Source organism: Lolium rigidum, chromosome 7 (assembly GCF_022539505.1).
Source record: "Lolium rigidum isolate FL_2022 chromosome 7, APGP_CSIRO_Lrig_0.1, whole genome shotgun sequence".
NCBI classification, from domain to species: domain Eukaryota; kingdom Viridiplantae; phylum Streptophyta; class Magnoliopsida; order Poales; family Poaceae; genus Lolium; species Lolium rigidum.
The window spans coordinates 163,565,554-163,585,912 of record NC_061514.1 but is presented as its reverse complement, the minus strand read 5'-3'; the positions used below and the strand labels follow the sequence as shown (position 1 = coordinate 163,585,912).

Here is a 20,359-nt window from a genome sequence, read left to right as displayed (position 1 = left end):
TATGCGGGCAAAAGCTTCGATACGTGAGAACTCCAAATGCTGAAATACCATCATCGTCCGGTAAGGACAATGTTTAAAGAACTAGCAAAGATGCTATAATGCATAGTATGAGATGCAATCGTCCCGAGCGTAACCTAACCTCGAAGATTTAGGATGTATGAGTTGTAAAGATTTCTTTAGGGTTGGTTGCACTTTTAGAATGGTTCTCAAACAAGGTTCTTATTAGGGTTTGGTTATATTAGCATCATAACCAAGTGATATAAGGCATCATAATAATCATACACATAAATAATAGTGGTGGAATAATATGTAAGATCAGTTGTTAATTTTAAATTCTGCAGAACATGATTGATGATTACTTATACTATACTTCAAAAGAATAACTTTTGAAGAACATGTTAATTAAGAATTAATGAGTATTTCAAAGAAGGATTGGGGCTTCTAAGGTTTGATTAACATTTGTACTTCAAAAGAATAACTTTTGAAGAACAGGTTAAATATGAATATGATCTACTATACATAGGAGCTATGGCTTTCTAGGATTTACTATTGGGTACATCTAGTTTCACTAATAGGAAATAGTTGGTTTCTTAAATAGAATGGGTTTCTATATAACAAGTATTGGCAGGTTTATTGCTATGGTTTCTTCTAAGCATCATATCAAAGGATGGTTATCAAGATGGTTTTATAAATTAGCTATTAGGGTTTACGATGGCTTCACAATTGCTTTACTAAATAATCTCTAATGGTTCTAAGTTAAGTGACTTATCATTTCTTAAGTAGGGTTGAGTTGGAATAGGAGCATGTGATGTGCATTACTACACAAGATTGGTATTAGGATTTTTCACCATGGTTTAACTAGGGTTTGATGGTTGAGGTTAATCCTAATGGTATGGTACCTAGGATTGATGATAAATGGTATTAATCCAATTAACAGGTTAGGATTTATACCTAGGTGATACTAGTGAATCATATAGGTTTTAATTAAGAATAAAAACATGAAATGGCAATCTCATGTGACTTGGTTTATGCTAATGGATCATAAGCATGCATTCATTGGTTGTTTATTAAGTTTCTACACCTAAAGGTGAAGTGGATATAATCATATGGGTTAAACCCCTTGGTTTTAGGGTTGCACTAATTTAGGATGATCACATGAAATACTGGGATCCAAGTCTTACTAAATTGAAACTAGGGTTTCTAACTATGGTACAACTTCTAAAATTATAATTGATAAATAGAGTTGTGGTTACTAATTACTTTGAATCAAAATTAGTAATGGTTTCACATTTTATTAATTTTCCACAAGAATTAATAATTAGGTAATTCTTGTTTAGGTTTAATTTAGAATCAGGGTTTAATAATTGTTATCAGGGTTTGAAATAATTAACTTGTTAACTAAAGATGTTTAAGTAAATAAGTTTTGATTTACCAAAATAATATTGGCTTATAATATTTTCTTGATTATTACTATTTAAAGAAAAATAGAAAATAGTAAATTGCAATTAGGGTTTATGAATTACCACTAATAATTAAGTTAATGCAAATATGGTAAATATAATTAATTTTAACATTTTACTTAGTTACTGAATAGTTAAAATTTAATTTTTCAAACTTCACAAATTTTTGAATTCAAATTGTATTTTAAATAATTGAAATGGCATAATTAATAACGTTAAAAATAAGTGAAATTTTATTTTGACACACATTTTTGTTTTATATTTTATTTGAATAGAGTTTATTTTTGTGAGCATTTTGATATATTATTCATATTTTTCTGAGTTGAAATGGATTTTATATAATTTTGCAAAGTTTCAGTGATTTTCTGGAATTTGAAATAAAATGAAAAGGCTAGACATACCGATTCGGTTACACACCCGAGAGACGGACGAGTGGGACCGTTGACTCGGTCGGTTGCCACGTTGGCAACGACCGGTCAACACGTATGTGGGACCCCACCGCCACGTTGGCAACGACGACGGCAAGACGCCGGCGACCGGGGGACGACGGCGCCGCCTCTACGGGGCTCCCCAAGATGCGCGGATGGTTGCGTTCGAACCGTGATTTGATTCCGAGCAGGATAGTATCAACGCCACCACTGGAGGTCACCGGAGTTGCTCCGGCGAACTCATCTGCGGCGGCGCAGTACGGCCAACCAATGAACTAACGCTAGGATGCACTCTAGGAAGCAAGGGATAGCTCAATCGACGCGCCTGCTCACCTTGATGCTTCCCAGATGCTCGACGGAGTCTGCCGGAGACGAGAACGACGATGATCTTCATTTTCCCGCGAGATGCCGAGGAAAGGGAACGATCGATTGGCGACAGTCGAGACCCCTCTCCTCGATTCCTTCCACGAGGATGCTCCCTGAGACACGGCGCATCTCCTCGACCTAACGGTGGACTCCGGGGTGGCTTCTATCGACGGCTAGCCGGAGAAGGACTACCGGTGAGCTTGGTCAATTGAGAGAGATAGAGGGTGACTGAGAGAGAATGGATGGGCGGCGAGACATTAGGTTTCAGTGCGGAGCTCTGGGCGTATTTATAGGCCACGACGAGGTCTAGTTCGTCATCTCGCCGGCGGCAGGGGTGGAGATGTTCTGGCGATGGTGAAGTGCATTTGGGCACGAATCTTGATGTCTTCGGATAGGCTCGGACGCGAGGATGATAGTGTGGAGCTTTAGAACCTTCTGCGGCGTCCGGGGCCGTCCCTATCGCCAACGGTGAGGTGGCCGGGCTCCTCCTCTGCGCTGTCGTCTCCGGAGAAGAAGAAGGAGACGATGACTTGCCTCGCACGAATTTTAAAGCGAGCCGAAACGGTATCCGGGCTGTTTCGTTATGGGCTGAGGCTGGCGACGTGGGCTGCGGTGGCCTGCTTCGGTCCAACAGGTAAGCTCCTCTCTCTCTTCTCTTTTCTATTTTATTTTCTGTTTTCTATTTGTGATTTGAATTCAAATTTTGATTCTGGTTTTGCTTTACAGGTTCAAAAATATTTGAATATCAAAACAATTTGATAATGCCATCTACTGTATTGTTTTATTTTCAAACAACTATTATATAATTGATTTATTTTGTGTTCTTATGAGACACAACTCAAGTTTTTAAATAGATATGATTTTAAGGTTTATCTCAATTTGCTTGTTAACTAAGGAATTAAATTTGTTTTAATTGATTTGAAATTTAGAACATGTGCATGGTGAACACATGATTAGGGTTTGCTAGTACTTAGCAATATTAATGGTTCACATATATTTTGATTATGGCTAAGGTTTAACAAATGGTATAGGGTATGGAATTGGTTCATGATTTTATGTGGAGAGTTATTCCTAAGGTTTTAAGAAGATGGTTAAGAAAGTTCTATAATCACTAATCTGGTTTTAGTAAACTTTAGCTTGAACTAATTAAGATGGATCCTATGTTTATAATTAGCAATGCATTTGCTAATGATGGTTTAATTTATAGAACACTACTTCATTTGGTCTACTAGGATGGAAAGGTAGGGTTTAATATTTTATGTGAAGTGATTCCTATGTGAAAGGTTTAGGGTTTTGGGGATGATTCACTAATTGAAGTATTAAATAGGCATGAGGTATGGCAGGGTTATAATTATAATCCAAAGTAATCCATGGGTTGGAATTCACATGTAGTTTAGAGTTTAAGTAGTGATCACCAATGTGATACACAACTAGGATTAGAATATGAGCATAAGCTTTGGTTATGTTTAATGGACTAGGATTACTCCTCTACTCAAGGCATGAGGATTGGTTTGGGATTAACTACTAGTGATATACTTATTATTTTATGTGATAGATGAGGTTTATTAATAACATGGGTTTAACTGATCATCTATATCTACAAGGTATAATCATGCATTAGACAATATCCACTTATTCCTCACTAATCACTCTTTATCATTCCTCTCATCACACTCACTTAGATTCTTAGGGTTTCTAATTAATACCAAATTGTGATGATTATGGAATTGGTTTACTAAGGTCCTACTCAAGAGATGATGATATGCTCCTCTAAATATATGGTTTGCCTAGGAATTCTACCTTGCAATTTTATGTAGCTTGTTCTTCAGGAAATCTGATAAACCTTCTTCTTGTGGTATGCCTCCACCTCCTAGCTTCTTCATCTTGATCCTAGCTAATTCACATGGAGTGGCTCTATGTGTTTGTTCCCATGTATCATGGTACTTGATGAGCAAATGGATGAAGGGTGTGGCTCTATTTATAGGCTTGGGCAAGCTCTAATATCATGACACATAGGTGGTGACTCTTGTGTTGGTTTGATGAGTCAGGTGCTTGGTTGTCATGCTCTCATCCATAGCAATCCTTTGAGCATGAGGTGGCATAACTTGGAAAGCAAGTCATGTAGATATTTTCACCCCACATGGCATAGAGATTATCCTCTCATATGATTTATTTTTGGATAGCCAAGTGGCATTTGCTACTAAATATCATGTGGATGGTTTTATTATTGTGGATGAGTCATCATATCATATTTGATTGGATTTACATTATAATATTGGTAAAAAGTTAAAGTTGAAGGTTATTCCTCAATTTTGGATAGTTGGGTTTGATTTCACCAAGGCATGGTCATATGAGTTTCAAAATACTCATAGTTAGTTTGATTCAAATAGTTTGAACTATAATTCATAATGTAAATGGATTTAGTTTTATGATATTCCATGTATTTAATAAGTTATGATTTAAACAAGAATGTGTGGCTTTTATGCACTTTAGACCCTGTGGTTTAACTTATTTATAAGTGAATTAATTTACACACAAAGGTAGTTGCTAACTTTTAAGTGTTAATAAGTTAGGGTTTGATTCTTAAAGAATGTGTTGTTGTAAATCTAATTCCATTTGATCTAATCCATAGATCAAATCATCTCTACCCAAAACAAGGTTTAGCAAAGATCACGAGTGAAGTTTATAGCGCTTGACTTGATGATCTACTTCAATTCCAGCAAGTCAAGTGAAACTTCGATTCATTGTGGTAAGTTTTATTTGAAAGCGCGAAAATTCCCCGGATTTTCTATGCATGAATGCAATGCACACTTTGGTGTTCTCTCATTTTATTGCCTCTAAACCTGGGATATTACAAGCAGCCCGCCACCTCATCCAGCTGCTCTCGCCCGAGTGGCGCGCCCGAGAGGCTGCTGCGTCGGCGGAGCGCGGCCGCTAAGAGCGCATGCGCCGTCGGGAGGAGAAACACGAGGCCCAGGCCGCCGACCGCGTCCGCCTGGAGGCACGGACCGCTGTGGAACGCGCCGCCTGCGGAGAGCTCGACCTGTGCGGGAAGCGGATGGTGCCGCCACAGAAGGCGGAGCGCGAGCGCGTCCAAGCTGCGAGAACGGAAAGGAGGAGGGCGGCCGTGGAACGCAGCAAGAGGGCCACCGCCGAGCCACCCCGCTAAGCTGGAGTGGAATCCTCACGCGTATAGGCGCCCGCGTCGAGTGAAATCCACGGCCCCAGGGCGAGTCGCCGGCGAGGCCGCCTGCTCCGTACGTACCTAGACTAGTAGTAGTAGATTTAAGAAAAAAAAATATAATGGCTAACACGCGTACGGGCGGACAAGGGGCGGACGCGAGCGGCCATCCATCGGTGTCCGCGTCCACGCAAACGCGGCCCAGATTTGAGCCGCCTTTGGGTCGCCCCGGACGCCGCGGCCATCCGTTTTTGGGATGGGTTCGCGCGCTGGGCCGGGTTTTTGTCCTATTCGACCCATCCAAACGCGCGGGCACAGGATGGGTCGTCGCGTTGGAGATGCCCTTACGCGTCCGATCACGATCCAGCGGTTCCTACCGAAACGACATATAAGTTCAAAATAACGACATTATCATTTCTTTTTTTTTTCCTTTTTACTGCTTATTCCCGTCGTCTCAGTTTACTAGTCTTCCTCGTATCCCTAGATCACCAATTTAACCTATATAATTTAAATTATATAATAAAAAATGAAATCATTAGAAAATAGAATATATAAACTTTCTAGTGATATAATTTTTATAACATAACTAATGCTAACTTGATCAAATTTGCGATTTAGGGGTACGCGCACGCCTAATAAACTATGAGAGAGGGAGTATTCAAATTTCGGGAATCGTGTCGAGCTGCCCTGTTCCCCTACCCTATCTTGCCTTGCATCGAACTTCGCCTTGCAAGTCCACCTTTGATTCAACTTCGTTGATGGCGATTGGTCCGGCGGAAAGCCTCAGGGCTTGTCCTAGGAATTTTTCGCCAGAAAAAATCAAGTACACGTGGTCATGCATATGATATTTGTGTATGATATTGTCTCTATAGTGGGTAGTATCATAGAGTAGTATCATAGACATGCTATATTTATTGTTTTTTAGAATCTCAATGCAAATTTGTGTACAAGATTTGTTTGACATTAAATTTTCTTGTGATATGTGCTATGATACAGTATCCACCTTTGTTACTCTAATCTCCTCTCTCCTCCTTAATTAGCTGCCACATCATTATTTTTGTGGCACCAACATGCATGATACTAGCTATAATACTAGCACTATGGTCAGCCTTAGGATCACGTATCTACTATACTTTAGTGCTCTGGTTGATTTGCTGTGCAGATAGGTACAATTTTTGTTGACTGTTGTGGAACAATAGTTTTGAGTTGCTGAAATTAGTCTGAGAACCTATCGATGGTATCACTGACCATTGTCTCGTGCTTTGGAGTTGTGCTGTATCAGTTACTGTTAGGTTGGTCATAGTGGTAAGTATCATGTAGTACTATCATGCATATGATACTTGTGTATGATACTATCTCTATAGTGGTTAGTATCATGAAGTAGTATAATAATCATGCTATATTTATTGATTTTTAGAATCTCAATGCAAATTTGTGCACAAGATTTATTTGGCACTAACTTTTCTCGTGACATGATACAATATCTACCTATGTTACTCTAATCTCCTCTCTCCTCCTTAATTAGCTGCCACATCAGCATTTTTGTGGGACCAATGCACATGCCACATCAGCATTAAACGTCCTAATTTTGTTCAACCTACTGCAAGAGAGGCAACTTCTTTATACGAGAGGCAACTTCTTTATACACCATACTGCAAGAGAGGCAACTTCCGTGTGGTTCTGCCTACTGTCCGGATAGAGAAACCAATTATAAGGATTTGTATTCTGGCAGATATTATTTAGACTTGCATAATCCACAAAGCATGAGCAAACTATATTGTTGACAGCACAACTGTACCATTTTACTGATTTACATCTAATCGATATATTTTTTGCAACTCACACTCTGAACATTCTTGAACACAAGCTGAAGAAAAACGAACACCATCAGAATAAAACAAACGCACAAATGACTAGTCTGTATGTTTACATCTAAGTATATCTCTCCACCGTCTATGGAAGTCTGTTGGTGAAAGCAGCACAAACGATGGTTAGCTCTCCATCTCAATGATGATCTTTCCAGTGGCGTGGCCATCAATGCTGCTTTGCCATGCCTTGCCCGCGTCGCTCAGCGGGAACCTCGAGTCGATCACAGTCTTCAGCTTGCCCTTCTCCAGCAACCCGACCAAGAACTCTAGGTCCGCCTTGTTGGGCCATAGAAGCAGAGGCACGAGGCGCTTCTTTGCGAATGTTACCTTGTGCAGGCCACCAGCAAGGATGGCAGAGAAGTTGGGGGTTATGTCGATCACTCTCCCGCTGCTGCTAAGCAATGGCTTGAACGTCGACCAACTGACACCGACGGTGCAGTGAACAACGCCATCATACTTCTTGCCAGATGGGCTCTGCAAGCTAGCCCCCTCTGGGGTCCTGTAGTCCATCACCTCGTCTGCACCCAAGCTCTTCACGAGATCAATGTTACGGGCGCCACAGGTAGCAGTGACGTGGAGGTTTGCCAGTTTTGCAAGCTGCACAGCATACAGGCCAACGCCACCAGAGGCTGCTGTGATCAACACGTTTAAAGGCTTCCCGGTTCCGTCAAACTTGGCACCAATGGACCTCAGTGACTGGAGCGCGGTGCCAGCAGCAATGGGGAGACCAGCACCCTCAGCTGCAGAAACCGCAGATGGCCTTTTAACAGTCAGGTTTGCAGGTGCTACAGCATACTCAGCTAGTCCACCTCCATTCTATAACAGAAAAAGTAATGTTCACATCAATGAGTATATTGAAAAAGAAGTATGACACCATCTTCTTGTGTGAAGATGACAAACATAGAAAGATGTTGCCAGGAATGAAGTTCACGTACAAGAGAGTTCAACATGGCAACAACTTGATCTCCTGCTGCGAGATCTTCCACTCCAGGACCAACAGCAACAACTTCTCCTGCAACGTCGGTCACTGCAGGAAAAGGAGTAGAGATGAAGCTATTAGAAGTTGTTTGATGAATCTAGTAACAAGTACAAACTCTGGATATCAGGTAAGAGACACCGTGGATGGTTGCAAACAAGTAAATATGTAGAAGGAAAGCTGGTGTTTATGGCCATTATGTTATTCTATGTTGGATGTCATGGTTGGGAACAGATGAAAAAGCAAATTATATGCTCTAAACTTATCTCAATACAGAAAATATATGCCCATCTTACAACGACAAACAAAAGCATGTGCTCCAAACTTAGAGCATCAGTATTGCCAGTTGGAACATAGGAGAAATTTGTTCAAATAGTGACCAGCCAAACGTCCAAATAACATATCCACTATCTGCTCATAACACATGGCAGACACAGCAGGATATAGAAGAACTGACAGCTAAAACTGAATACAGAAGACATGGTCAGCAACGTTCTGTTGTTCCTATTTTGCTCTCTATATAGGAAACCAGCAAACAAAAGTATGGAGTTAACATCTACACAGTGACACTATGTATGAAGACAGTTAGTTACCTGGGATAAAAGGCAATTTACGAGGCAGCAGAGGCCGCAAATCCCCTTTCTGTATCTTCCAGTCAACTGGATTGACGGTTGCTGCTTGTAGTTTCAACAGTACCTCGTTCTTTTTTGCTGACGGGACGGGAACCTCCACATGCTGCAATTACAGAGATTTCAAAATCACATGTTTACAAGGTTTTGAATAGTAACAGTTTTTTTTTCTTGAAAGAAGACATCTCGATGTTTACAATTTCTCTTTTCATGAAACAAACTCCATACTTGCCATATTTCTCTCCAAGCGAAAAAGAGGGAAATCTTTATAAGTGGCAAACGGTGTCAACCAAATCTGAGCACCCCCACCCCCAAAATTAGTCTCTTGACTGCGGGGCAAAAGGATACCCTAAATTAGTCTCAAGGCGTCAAACAATTGACTGATAAGTTAGCACCCACACAGCTGACTTCATCATCTAACTATTATTAGGATTCAATGAGTGTTGAGTCGGGAGCCAGGACACAAAAAACCATCTCCAGTATGCTTTTCCAAGCATCTAACAGCAGTCATGTGCCAACCACTATTATAAGTAATCTCCAATTGACTCATATGTCAAAACTCAGACAACTGGCTTGGTCATCTGAATATTATTAGGATTCAGGAGTTCTGGCTAGGGAAGCCAGAACGGAAAAACAATCTCCAGTGCCTTTTCCAAGCGTATGTGACAACTATTCAACTTGTTTTAGGGAACAATTTAATTAATTTCACTGAAACACCTACCAAACCAGTCTTACATACTCTATTAGACTTATCCCACCACCAATCAATTATATAGCAAACGAGCACTAACACTGAAACTTCACTTGAGTAAGCCTGCAAGATCTCTGAAACTGAAGAAAGAGTTCATATGAACTGACAGCGATCTCCACCAAGCGGCGGTGTAGTCATACTAGTATTAGTTAGGAACTTAGGATCCAACCAATTAGGCGGTGAACTAACCGATCTTATCCAGCAGCTAACCAGCCATACCATCCTCAGCACTGAACATGCCAATCTCGCCGACCAAAGTAGAAAGCAATCTCACAAGCTCAGGGGCCCCTCCCCAGAGCGCTCTGCCATACGAAACTAGTGCGCTGCGGGATGCGTTATTCTTACCTTGAGGCCGGCGGCGCCTTCGCCGTAGGCTTCGTACTGCAGGGCCCGCATCTTGGCCGGCGCCGTCGCTGCGGTGGCCGCCATGGGGAAAGAAGAGAGCGGACGGAGGGGAAGCCTTGAGAGTATCGTGACTGTCGAGGGCGGTTCGTGCGTGTGTCTCTTGCTGATGCGTGGCCGGGGTATGTTGGTTTTCTAATTCTTGGGGTACACGACCTGTCTATATACAACGCGCTGGCACGGCGAGGAATCCTAGATTTTGACGCGTGGGCCCACCTCGTCCCTGGATGGTTGGGCGTATCCGTATGGATCGAATAGGTTCTAGAAGGCCCGTTGACGTGTGGGTGTGGGCGGTACACGATGCTTTCGTGGCCGATGGTGTGAGAGAGCTCGTTTCGTGTGAAAACTTAGCGTTCCGGCACGGCGTGGTTTCCAGCCCGCGGCGTCACCGCCGACGATGGTCGCCGTGTGAAGTCTGGAGTTATTGGGGCCCACGGTCAGCCACGAAAGTTTTCTTTTTTAGGGGCAACTAGTAAAAATGCCCGTGCGTTGCACTGGGAATAAAATAACGGTATTACTGTCAAAAAAACATTTTCACAATTTATCTTGCGCTGCAACACACGGGTAATTTCTTGTACCTAACAATAAAAGTAAAAGAGTTATGTTGCTTTCATCCATTCGTTTCCATCATTCGTCCGTCACACTCGACCAATTGTGCCTCGCTAAAATCACTAAATAATTGTTCTCCCTCGTTGTAGAGATCCCGCACAAGGAAAACCAGCGTAATCGAAGGATTCGATGATAGAATACCAAGGGAAACCGGCGCAATCGAGCCACCCCGTGCCAGGAAATTCGGAGAGCATACCAGAAAAACCAGCGAAGGATGCCGTTCGTACATCATCAAGAAAAAAAGTATGAAGCGATCCATGTTGTCATATTAGCGATGTGGTACTAATTAATGGAGTTTGTTGTTAGGGGTGTGCATAATTTTCGCTCCATATCTGCATCTGTTTTCGAGGATATGGTATGCACTTTTTAATAATTCCCTTACGATGATTAAGTATGCCTCTCCAATCTAGAATCTTTTTGTGTCCATAATATTCTGGACAACTTCACAATATTTTACACTGGGAGCCAACCTTGTAGACAATAAAACATTGCAAGGTACAGTGATGGAAGACAACATCATTCTAGATTGTTTTTGACCGTGCCGGTAGAATCCATCTCTATTGACTATAGCTGGTTCTGCACTTTTTGCTCATCACCTTGTGGTCACTCTTCTATTTTGAAAAGTCAAAGTGTTTTGAAATATTTCTAAGAAAGGAGTATCAAGTGCCAAAAACAAAGATTTTACTCTCTCAAACCTGTAAATTACTCATGCCATATTATACCAAAAAGATTTTACTCTCCCAAACTTAATTTTCTCATGCGCTTAGTGCCCTGGTTAGCACCCGAAGTTTTGCCTCATTTCGTGCGCTCATAACAGTGGTGTAATTAAGATATCACGGTGCAAGGCAAACAATTGCTGCAGGATGCAATAGGAAATAAACAACACCACCTCATATTAGCTGGTAGTTTTCCGTTGAATCCAACACATGTATGGCTCAGATTTTCGCTTTGATGGAATTTTCAGTTCAAGCAAAAGCGAGATTTTACATACGTGTTTATCAGTTTGATCATTGTGGGTAGAATAGACAGAATATGCTGTAGCTAGCCATGCGAATTAAGCATTTGGCAACACCGGTCAGTAAAGAGATTCTATCTAATCTTAGTTTAATTCAGTACCAGTTTACCAGATAAACATTAACATGTTCTCGTGACTCGAAAATGAAGCGGGAAAAGCACAGACCGCAGTTTGTCCCGAAACCAGTGATGTCAATATATCATGCGTTGCCATTTCCCCTAACAAGTATATACTCCTACAATCAGGACACCATGCGTAATGCGTTGCAACAATCTCGTTTCTTTTCACTAAGGTTTGCGTGCTCGCTTCTTCCCTTTACACTATTTTACACCAAATTTCACCGTCAAGGTTGGGGAAGGAAACACCTGGTCGTGGTGGTCGAGCTTCGTGGAGGGAGAGGGCGGAGGAAACCGGTTTGGCAAGCAGCATGCCCACCTCTTCCATGCACTCCAGCAGGTCATTAGTTTTTTTTTTCGGGGTGCATGTCATTAGTTGCCGAGCTACACCCGAAGAAGGAGTCCTCAACCTCACATATGTTTAGTACCCGCAACACCGGCTTGACGTGGCCACGAAGGGGAATCCGACCTCGCGGGCACAAATGGCCGCTCCACCACGAGTCCTCCATCGGATCAAGTCCATCGCAGGGGAATCAGCGCATTGGTCAAGGGCCACCATGGAAACGCAGCAACACGTGACCAATCCCTAAATCCCCGAAGAATGATGTGTACTGCCAGGAAAAGCTTCGATTGAAACCCTCCACCGATCCGGCGTCCCGGCTTCCTCCCAGCCGCCACCGCCTTGGGATCGACGCCGTCATCCTCGCTCACCACGCCGGCGAACCCTTGCCGTGCCGCCGCTATTCACCTGGCCGTGGCCGTGGCGCCTAACCCGCTAGGGCCGGGCGCGAGCTCTACTCCCCGACACCACCGCCATTTGGCTTCAAATCAAGGACACCGCGGTAGATAGCATCAAGCTCAACTTCAGCAATTGCAGTCGCCAGCGGGATATGGTGGACGGGGCTAGAGGCAGGGAGCCGGCGTGGGGCCGATAGGCCGCAGCGGGTGGAGCTCCATGAGAGGGAGGACGGGAAACGGGGTCTTCGGGAGCCTATTCGGGCATGGAGCCGGGCCGCAAGGACGAGCACGAACTGCAGGATCTAGGTGCGGTGCCAGCGGAGTTGGAACAGGGGCGCGGAGCTAGGTGTGTGCCGGTCAACGAGGAGCGATGGTGTGTGTGGCCTCCCATCGGCGGACGAAGCGTTATTTTTACTTATCCGTGGCATGTGTTGTAATTTAGACTAAAATAAGTGATAAGAAATATTTTTATTTAATATTCTAGCATCAACACCTTCACCTCATACACACCACCGAAGCACACAAACTTGCCCAATCTAAAATGATGTGTTAGAAAAGAATTCTCCCAGCTCCTCTTGAATCCTAGAAAGACTTTTTTGTGGTGGTGCCGCCTAAAGCCATGCAACAAATTCGCTAGCTCTCGAAATAATAACCTAAAAGGTTCATGCCATGATTATTGTGTCGGTTTTATCCATTCAGAAAAATTATTTACATTACATTTCTTTTCCTTAATTTCCAACAGAAAAAAACCATAATTTAAGAAATAAATATCTCTAGATTAACACATGAATACCTCTTTGCATTTGATCTGAAACTATTTCACCATTGAGATCAAACATTACATCAGGCTGTAGCTGATGGCCAATGTAATCTATTTCGCGCGCTACCTAGTAGGTAGCTAGGACCGAGTAATGTTTTGATAGTACGTAGCAGTACTATGGACTGACGATGGCCAGCGATAGAACGGATTAAAAGGCCCAGCAGCCAACAGCCAGGCGAAGGCCCAACCGTGGTTGGCGATCTCATGGCCCTAGGGATGCCTTCCCTTTCCTCTCGATGCGCCGCCAAGGCACGCACCCTAGCGCAGCGCCTCGCTGGCCTTCTCTCTCACTCGCCCCCTTCTCTCTCTTTTCTGTCATGCGAGTGCCAGCTATCTCGCCTCGTGAGCGCAGCACTTGGCACACTCCGACCTCTAGCCGCCTCAACACGTCGCCAGCCGCCTCCACTTCCCGTCGCTCGCACCCTCGCGTAGCTCTTCCTCGTGAGCTGCTCGCCGCCAGCTTGCGAAGCCGGCTCCTCCGCATCTGGCCACCGGCGCGGGCGTAGCCTGGGGCGGTTTTGCCAGGCTTGGTGACCAACACGCGGTCAGGAGGCGAGCTCGGGCGGGCGGGCAGGCGATGTCTTACCTAAAACGAATGGTTATTTTGACTCAGCGGTGGCATATGATGTAATTTTAGTAAAAAACGTGGGTAATAAAAACGGACGAACAAGAAGCCTTATTTTCTTTATTATTACTAGCACAAATGCCCGTGCGTTGCAACGGGTATATATTGTTAAAATGTTGATATGTTGAATTTATGAAAGATCTTTAGCCCTTGGAAATTTTTACAACAACCGCATGAAATCATTTTTTTTACGAGGCACAACTTTCTTTGACAAAGAACGCGGCTCCAGTTAAGGATAAGTACTGCCTCCGGTTCATATTAATTGACTCTAATATGGATCTATCTAGACACATTTTAGTTCTAGATACATCCATATTAAAATCAATTAATATGAATCGGAGGGAGTATTGGTTTCTTGTCGTGTTACCGTCAAAAATAGAGGATATACATAGCCTGGACTCTGCCATGTCCATCATCCAAAATTTGTCCCGTACGAAGCCACAACTGTTGGAAACACCTAGAACATGTATGTAAACTAATTTGAGATTGTTATCATACTGAGTAAAACAAACGACCCGGACGAATGGAACCTGGGTGCACGCGCACCCATTTACGATTTTTTTTAAAAAATGTTATTTAAAAGTTTTAAAAAAATGTGAAGTAAAATTTTGCATGTACATATTATGTTGATACTTACTTGTGTGAGTTTTCACGAAAAAATACCATTGTGTGTGGCCTGCATAAAAATGACAAAATGTCCAAATGAGAATAGTGAACAGGAATTTGTACTATTCACATGAATAGGAATTTGCATTTTGTTATTTTTGTGTAGGTCACACACAATGGTATTTTTCCGTGAAAACACACACGAGTAAGTATCAACATAATATCTACATGTAAAAATTTAATTCACATTTTTTGGAAACTTTTAAGTAGCATTTTTTTGAACTTTTCGTAAATAGGTGCGCGCGTACCCAGGTTCCATTCACCATTTTCGGTAAAACAAATAGTTATATTAGAACTAAACACAGTGAACTTGAAGTGCAAATACCACGGTTGGAAAGTGCTCACTGAACCTCAACTGATCAGAGTTTTTTTTCAAAATGGGGGAATCTCCCCCAGGCTCTGCATCAATCCATGCATATGGCTTTTATTACCTCACCTGATCAGAGTGCATGATCTATTTGTGGAACCGCTCAACCAAAACTTGTGTACCGTCAGACAAGATGCAACATATCCATCATCAGCAGGCATTGTATATATAGCACCATCTTGTTTGCTGCAAATTTGCTTCCAAGGTTCATTTGAAGATGTGCAACTAAATCAATTACAGAACTGTGGGGTTGCATCCCAATAGTCCGTTTTAAGCATAGGCAGATGTCATAATGTAGGTATGCAGTTTCGATCTTTGGGCTGCGTAGCGACCATATGAGAGTTGCTGTCCGGGTCCTGTATTTATTCAGATCGGCAAGCTCGCAGTTAAACCACGTGAGTTCAAATTTGCATCCAGGCATCTGTTTAGATTGGACAAGACATCGGTTTAGTTGTTGATCGTGGTTTGCCTGCATGTCCACATTGAATTTTCTTTGCCTTTCATACGAAGTTAATATACTGTGTATTATCCTGATGCTCCTATCCTCGATTTGCATAGTCACCACGTCACGTTCTCCTGGATCGTTCATGTAGGTACTACTGCTGATCCTGCTCCCGATCCCTGCTCGGCTTCCACCACCCCGTCCGGTACATGATGCATGTCGCCGCCCGGCTCGCTCTGCTGCGCTTCCACCGCCCGAAACACTCGACGTGAATGGTCCACGTTTGACGGAGCAGCTGAGCTCGAGGCCGGAGAAGTGTCGATCCATCGCTGCCAGGCCACCAGTAAACTCCCCGTCACCACCATGCACCCCACAGCGACACAAGCCCGTACTAAAGGTATGAAGCCACCGGAGTCCAGGCGCCACCGAGCTCACGCTCGAGCTGCGGCAGAAAGTCGTGTTCCGTGCGTCTTCCTCCCTCTGTGATCCGGACGAGCGCACATTGACACGCCCAGAATCACAGCAGGGCCGTTAAGGCTCTAGCTTTAACTCGAGGATCGAGTTTGCCGATGCCCTTCTCCGTGAGCTTTGCTTGCATCTGTTCTTTAGATTGATCTGCCTTCCGCTGCCAGAGCCGCCGATTCTCTCCGAGCTTAGCCTTTGGGTGTACGGGAGGAAGCATACCTGCGTGTGCCCCGGCTGTACCACTTGGACTCGAATTGCCAGGTTGCAGGTCCACCGAGGAAGGGAACGATGGGCTATACTATCACCGAGACGACCTGTCAATCCGATCTGCTTGAGATGACTAGCAAGGCTGCACAGGAGCAAAGCTAGACAGGTTGCCGGAACAGACGACACGGTTGAATCGATCTGGTTTGCCATGGCGAGTTCCCGAGCTCCTATCCGTGCGCGCTCCCTTGACCTGCCTATGCGTGCTTCGCGCACTCGATCGGTACCTCGCGTGGCCAACTCAGAAGGATCGAGAGCCTAGCTACATGTCATGGGCCTAGCCACGCGCGCCGCCACCAGCGGACAGGAGAACATATCGTCTTCATCGTGGTCGATCTCGTCTTGACCTCAGGTGTATACTCAAGCTCACGTTAATTTATATAATAGGAAACCAGGGAGGAAAATCATATGAGACCGGGTCTATCACTCCAACAGGATAGACCCGTCCCAGGAGATGACACCTGTACGTTGTAATCTCAAAGCACTCTCCAATTAGTTTTAATTCCAGCTGTGTTATTCCTGATTCTCAGCCTTGATTTCCGTCAAATAGTCTAGGATTCCAAGAAACGGTTGCTCAATAACAGAGATAAACTACGAACTTAGGGATTCTCCTGTTGACCTCGTCTCTCGTCCATGGCGGCCGCGCGGCAAGACCTCGTTGGCGGTGCCGATGCGGGACAGTACATCAGTTTCTCGTCGACAATCTCGTCGACCATGGCGACTCGACAAGATGTACCAAGCTGCTCAATAAGGCTGCCGCCAGTCATGGACGTAAATTCTACACCGGTCATGGCGGCAAACTCCACACAGGCTGTGCAAATGCCGATCGCAGGGCCGTGTCCGTCAAGGACTACTCCTCTTACGGTCAGTGTGAAAAGAATACATAAGATACGTATCTATGCACCTCCATAGTCTGTTGCTAAGTTGGTGATTGGTTTTAGTAATCTGATGCTAGATTAAACTCTTGTAGCATTAGTTCTCTGATGAAATAAATCATTTTTGTAATCTTGAAGGCTATGCAGTTCCGAAGCCAAGAAGAACAGATGGCATTTATTCAGACTATGCATATGAATCACATAACTGGACATGGGATGGAGGCGACCAGACATGCCGACATTGTGAATCATGAATTGACAAATACGACGATGGGTGAGTGCAGCCATGATCCTATGGCACCGAGGAAAGACAATGGCACGAGCAACATGCTGAATAATGATCCCGACTTAGAGCTCGCCGATGGTTATACAAGAGATGGAAATTGTCCGACTAAGGTAAGACATACAGTGTAGATGTATAGAAAAAATGTATTGAATTTTGTGAAGTAACTATACTACTTGGATGATGGCATTGGTGTATTTCCATGTGTTTAGCAGGATCATCCAAATGCATCTTCATGTTAGAATGTGCCAGTAGAAGGAATGCGTTTTCAGTCTGAAGAAGAGGCATACAAGTTCTATAATGCATATGCCAAAACGAAAGGATTTAGTATCAGGTGGACACACAAAAAAACTAGAGCAGACGATAGTATATCTGCTAGATATTTAGTTTGCAGTAAGGATGGTGTAAAGGATAAACATTGCACACATGAGACCAGGAAAGAACAAGCTGTTACCAGGACGTCCTGCAAGGCTCGTGTTCAGTTCCGTATCAGTCGAGAGGGCATTTGGAATATTCAGAAAGTTATCCTTGAACACAACCATCCTATGGTAACTCCAGATAAGTCACACATGCTAAGGTCCCAGCGACAGCTGATAGATGCTGATAAGCATATGATCAACCAAATGCGGACTGCTGGAATTCGACCATCTGAAATATACAACTTTTATGAAGAATGGTGTGGTGGAGCTGAAAATGTGCCTTTCTTAGAAATGGATTCCAATAATTACATAAGAACTGAACGCATGAAGTATTTAGAAACCAAAGATGCACAAACTCTTTTGGAGTATTTGAAGAACAAACAAGCTGAAGACCCTTCATTCTTTTATGCAGTGGATTTAGATAAAGAGGATGGTAGGATAGCTAATTTCTTTTGGGCAGATGGACAATCAATAATGGATTATTCTTCCTTCGGAGATGTTGTTTCTTTTGATACCATATTTTCAACAAATAAGTTTAATATGCCATTTGCTCCGCTTCTCGGTGTTAACCATCACAAGCAGACCATTCTTTTTGGTGCAGCACTGATATTCAACGAAAGTACAAAGTCTTTTGAGTGGCTTTTTAGGACCTTCCTGCAAGTAATGTCCGGCAAGGAGCCAGAAACCATTTTTACTGATCAGTGTGCTGCAATTATAAAGGCAATTGGAAATGTATTTGCAATCACAATCCATCGGCTTTGTTTATGGCATTTGTACCAGAATGCAGCTAAGCATCTCAGTCATGTTATCGCCAACACTCCACTATTTCTTCCGGAACTCAAAGAGTGTGTATATGAAGATAGGTTAGTGGCACATTTTGAGATGAAATGACATGATTTGTTGGCTAAATACAACCTTCAGGAGAATTCTTGGATTAATAATATGTTCAAGTTTCGTGAGAAGTGGGCAACTGTTTATAGGCGAGATTCATTTAGTGGAGACATGACATCAACCCAGAGGAGTGAAGGGATGAACAATGTCTTCAAGAAAACATTTCGTGGAAGACTCTCACTTTCGGAATTGCTAGAAAAAGTTGACAAGTGTGCTGTTCGTCTTCGCCGGAAGGAGAAGTATGAAGACTTTAAGTCTCGTCATTCAGATCCAGTTCTCTGCATACGTAGACATCCTTTGTTGAAGGCCGCAGCTGCATCATACACACGGACAATATATTCTTTTTTTGAAGAAGAATTCCAGAGGCAGTTTACTTTGTCATGCACTCTGCTGTTGAGTGAAACTACAACTAACACTTACAAAGTTACATCTTTTTTCCGTGAGGATAAAGAAGCCATAGTGGTTTTTTATCCAACAACATTGGATATATCTTGTTCATGCAAGTTGTATGGATGTGTAGGTATGCATAAATGCTCTGTACATCACTTTTTTCCATTATGAGCATCCTAGATCTACATTATGAGCTTCTTTGAATCTTGTAGGTATCCTATGCAAGCATGCTCACAAAGTGTTCACTTCTTGCAATATTATCACCTTGCCAAGCCAATACATACTGAACAGATGGACAAAATATGCAAAGCAAGATATCTTTAGTTCTAAGCCAAGAGGAAATGAAAGCTTAGAATTCCTCTTTGCACATGTATCTCGAAAGATGATATCTCTTGCACTGAAGTGTAAACCCTCAAAGGAGGTTCTTCGACACCTAGACGAGGGTATTGATAAGTTCGCTTCTGAAGCATGTGACTTACTTAGTAAGGTGAGCTTGGAGGATAATGAGGACGTAGAATGTGACGCCGAATTTAATGAAGATGCTGCCAATACAGTGGTGTCAATTCAAGCTCCTGTACGTTAAAAAGGTCCATGAAAGAAGCGATCAAAAGATCCACTTGAGGGACCAAAGAAAGGAAAAGCTAAGGGTGGAAAAAAGAAAGGTATGTCTTCTATTTATTTATCAGCTCTGAATAATTTATTATGTCTATGATTTCATAGATGCATATATACACGAAAAAACGTGATGCAGGGGAAGGTACAGGAAATACAACACTGTCACATACAATGAAATTGCCAACACATGTAGCTGGACCTTCATAATTTATACATTCGGGTGGACCTTCAGAATTTACTGTAAGCTTATCAGAAAATATATGTACTACATTCCATTTTTGCCTGGACATATAACTTATTTTCTCCCTCTTTATTTCATCAGGGGTCCTTGCAGTCGGCTGCTTATTTTAATAACGGAGTGCGCGAGCGTCTAAATCAGCATTGGAAAAGTAAAATCGGGAATAGCAGAGCAAGAGCTGAAACGAATCGGTAAGTGGAATTGAGTGGAATCGAGAATAGCAGAGCAAAAGCTGAAACGAATCGGTTAAGTGGAATTGAGTGCTTTGAGATTACAACGTACAGGTGTCATCTCCTGGGACGGGTCTATCCTGTTGGAGTGATAGACCCGGTCTCATAGGATTTTCTTCCGGAAACCAGGGTGTGGAAGCCAGGAAACGTACCCAGCTAACAGTACATCGATCAGGAGTTATTTTCATGCACGAGAGCCAGACCGATGGGCGTGGAGCCTGGAGTAACTT

At 43.1% G+C, this 20,359-nt stretch overlaps 1 protein-coding gene and 1 long non-coding RNA gene across 2 annotated transcripts; one reads left to right on the top strand and one right to left on the bottom strand.

Annotated features, from left to right (window-relative positions):
- Nucleotides 1–7,185: 7,185 nt before the first annotated feature.
- LOC124674615 (chloroplast envelope quinone oxidoreductase homolog) lies at nucleotides 7,186–10,180 on the bottom strand. Its single transcript, XM_047210657.1, has 4 exons — nucleotides 10,005–10,180; nucleotides 8,873–9,014; nucleotides 8,239–8,330; nucleotides 7,186–8,119 (listed from the first exon to the last, which is right to left on the bottom strand). Exons 1-4 carry the CDS (start codon nucleotides 10,086–10,088, stop codon nucleotides 7,427–7,429), a joined length of 1,011 nt encoding a protein of 336 aa, XP_047066613.1. The 5' UTR covers nucleotides 10,089–10,180; the 3' UTR covers nucleotides 7,186–7,426.
- An 8,797-nt stretch (nucleotides 10,181–18,977) lies between these two features.
- On the top strand, nucleotides 18,978–19,881 carry LOC124669779. Its single transcript, XR_006992323.1, has 3 exons — nucleotides 18,978–19,176; nucleotides 19,259–19,708; nucleotides 19,798–19,881. It is a non-coding gene; the product is annotated as an uncharacterized LOC124669779 (long non-coding RNA).
- Nucleotides 19,882–20,359: the final 478 nt, after the last annotated feature.

Excerpts from the sequence above, each read along its gene's own strand:
- LOC124674615 (XM_047210657.1), bottom strand. The coding sequence starts at position 10,088 with ATGGCGGCCACCGCAGCGACGGCGCCGGCCAAGATGCGGGCCCTGCAG. Across the intron at positions 9,015-10,004 it reads AAGGCGCCGCCGGCCTCAAG|CATGTGGAGGTTCCCGTCCC; the intron begins GTAAGAATAACG and ends CTGTAATTGCAG. Across the intron at positions 8,331-8,872 it reads TAAATTGCCTTTTATCCCAG|TGACCGACGTTGCAGGAGAA; the intron begins GTAACTAACTGT and ends CTTTTCCTGCAG.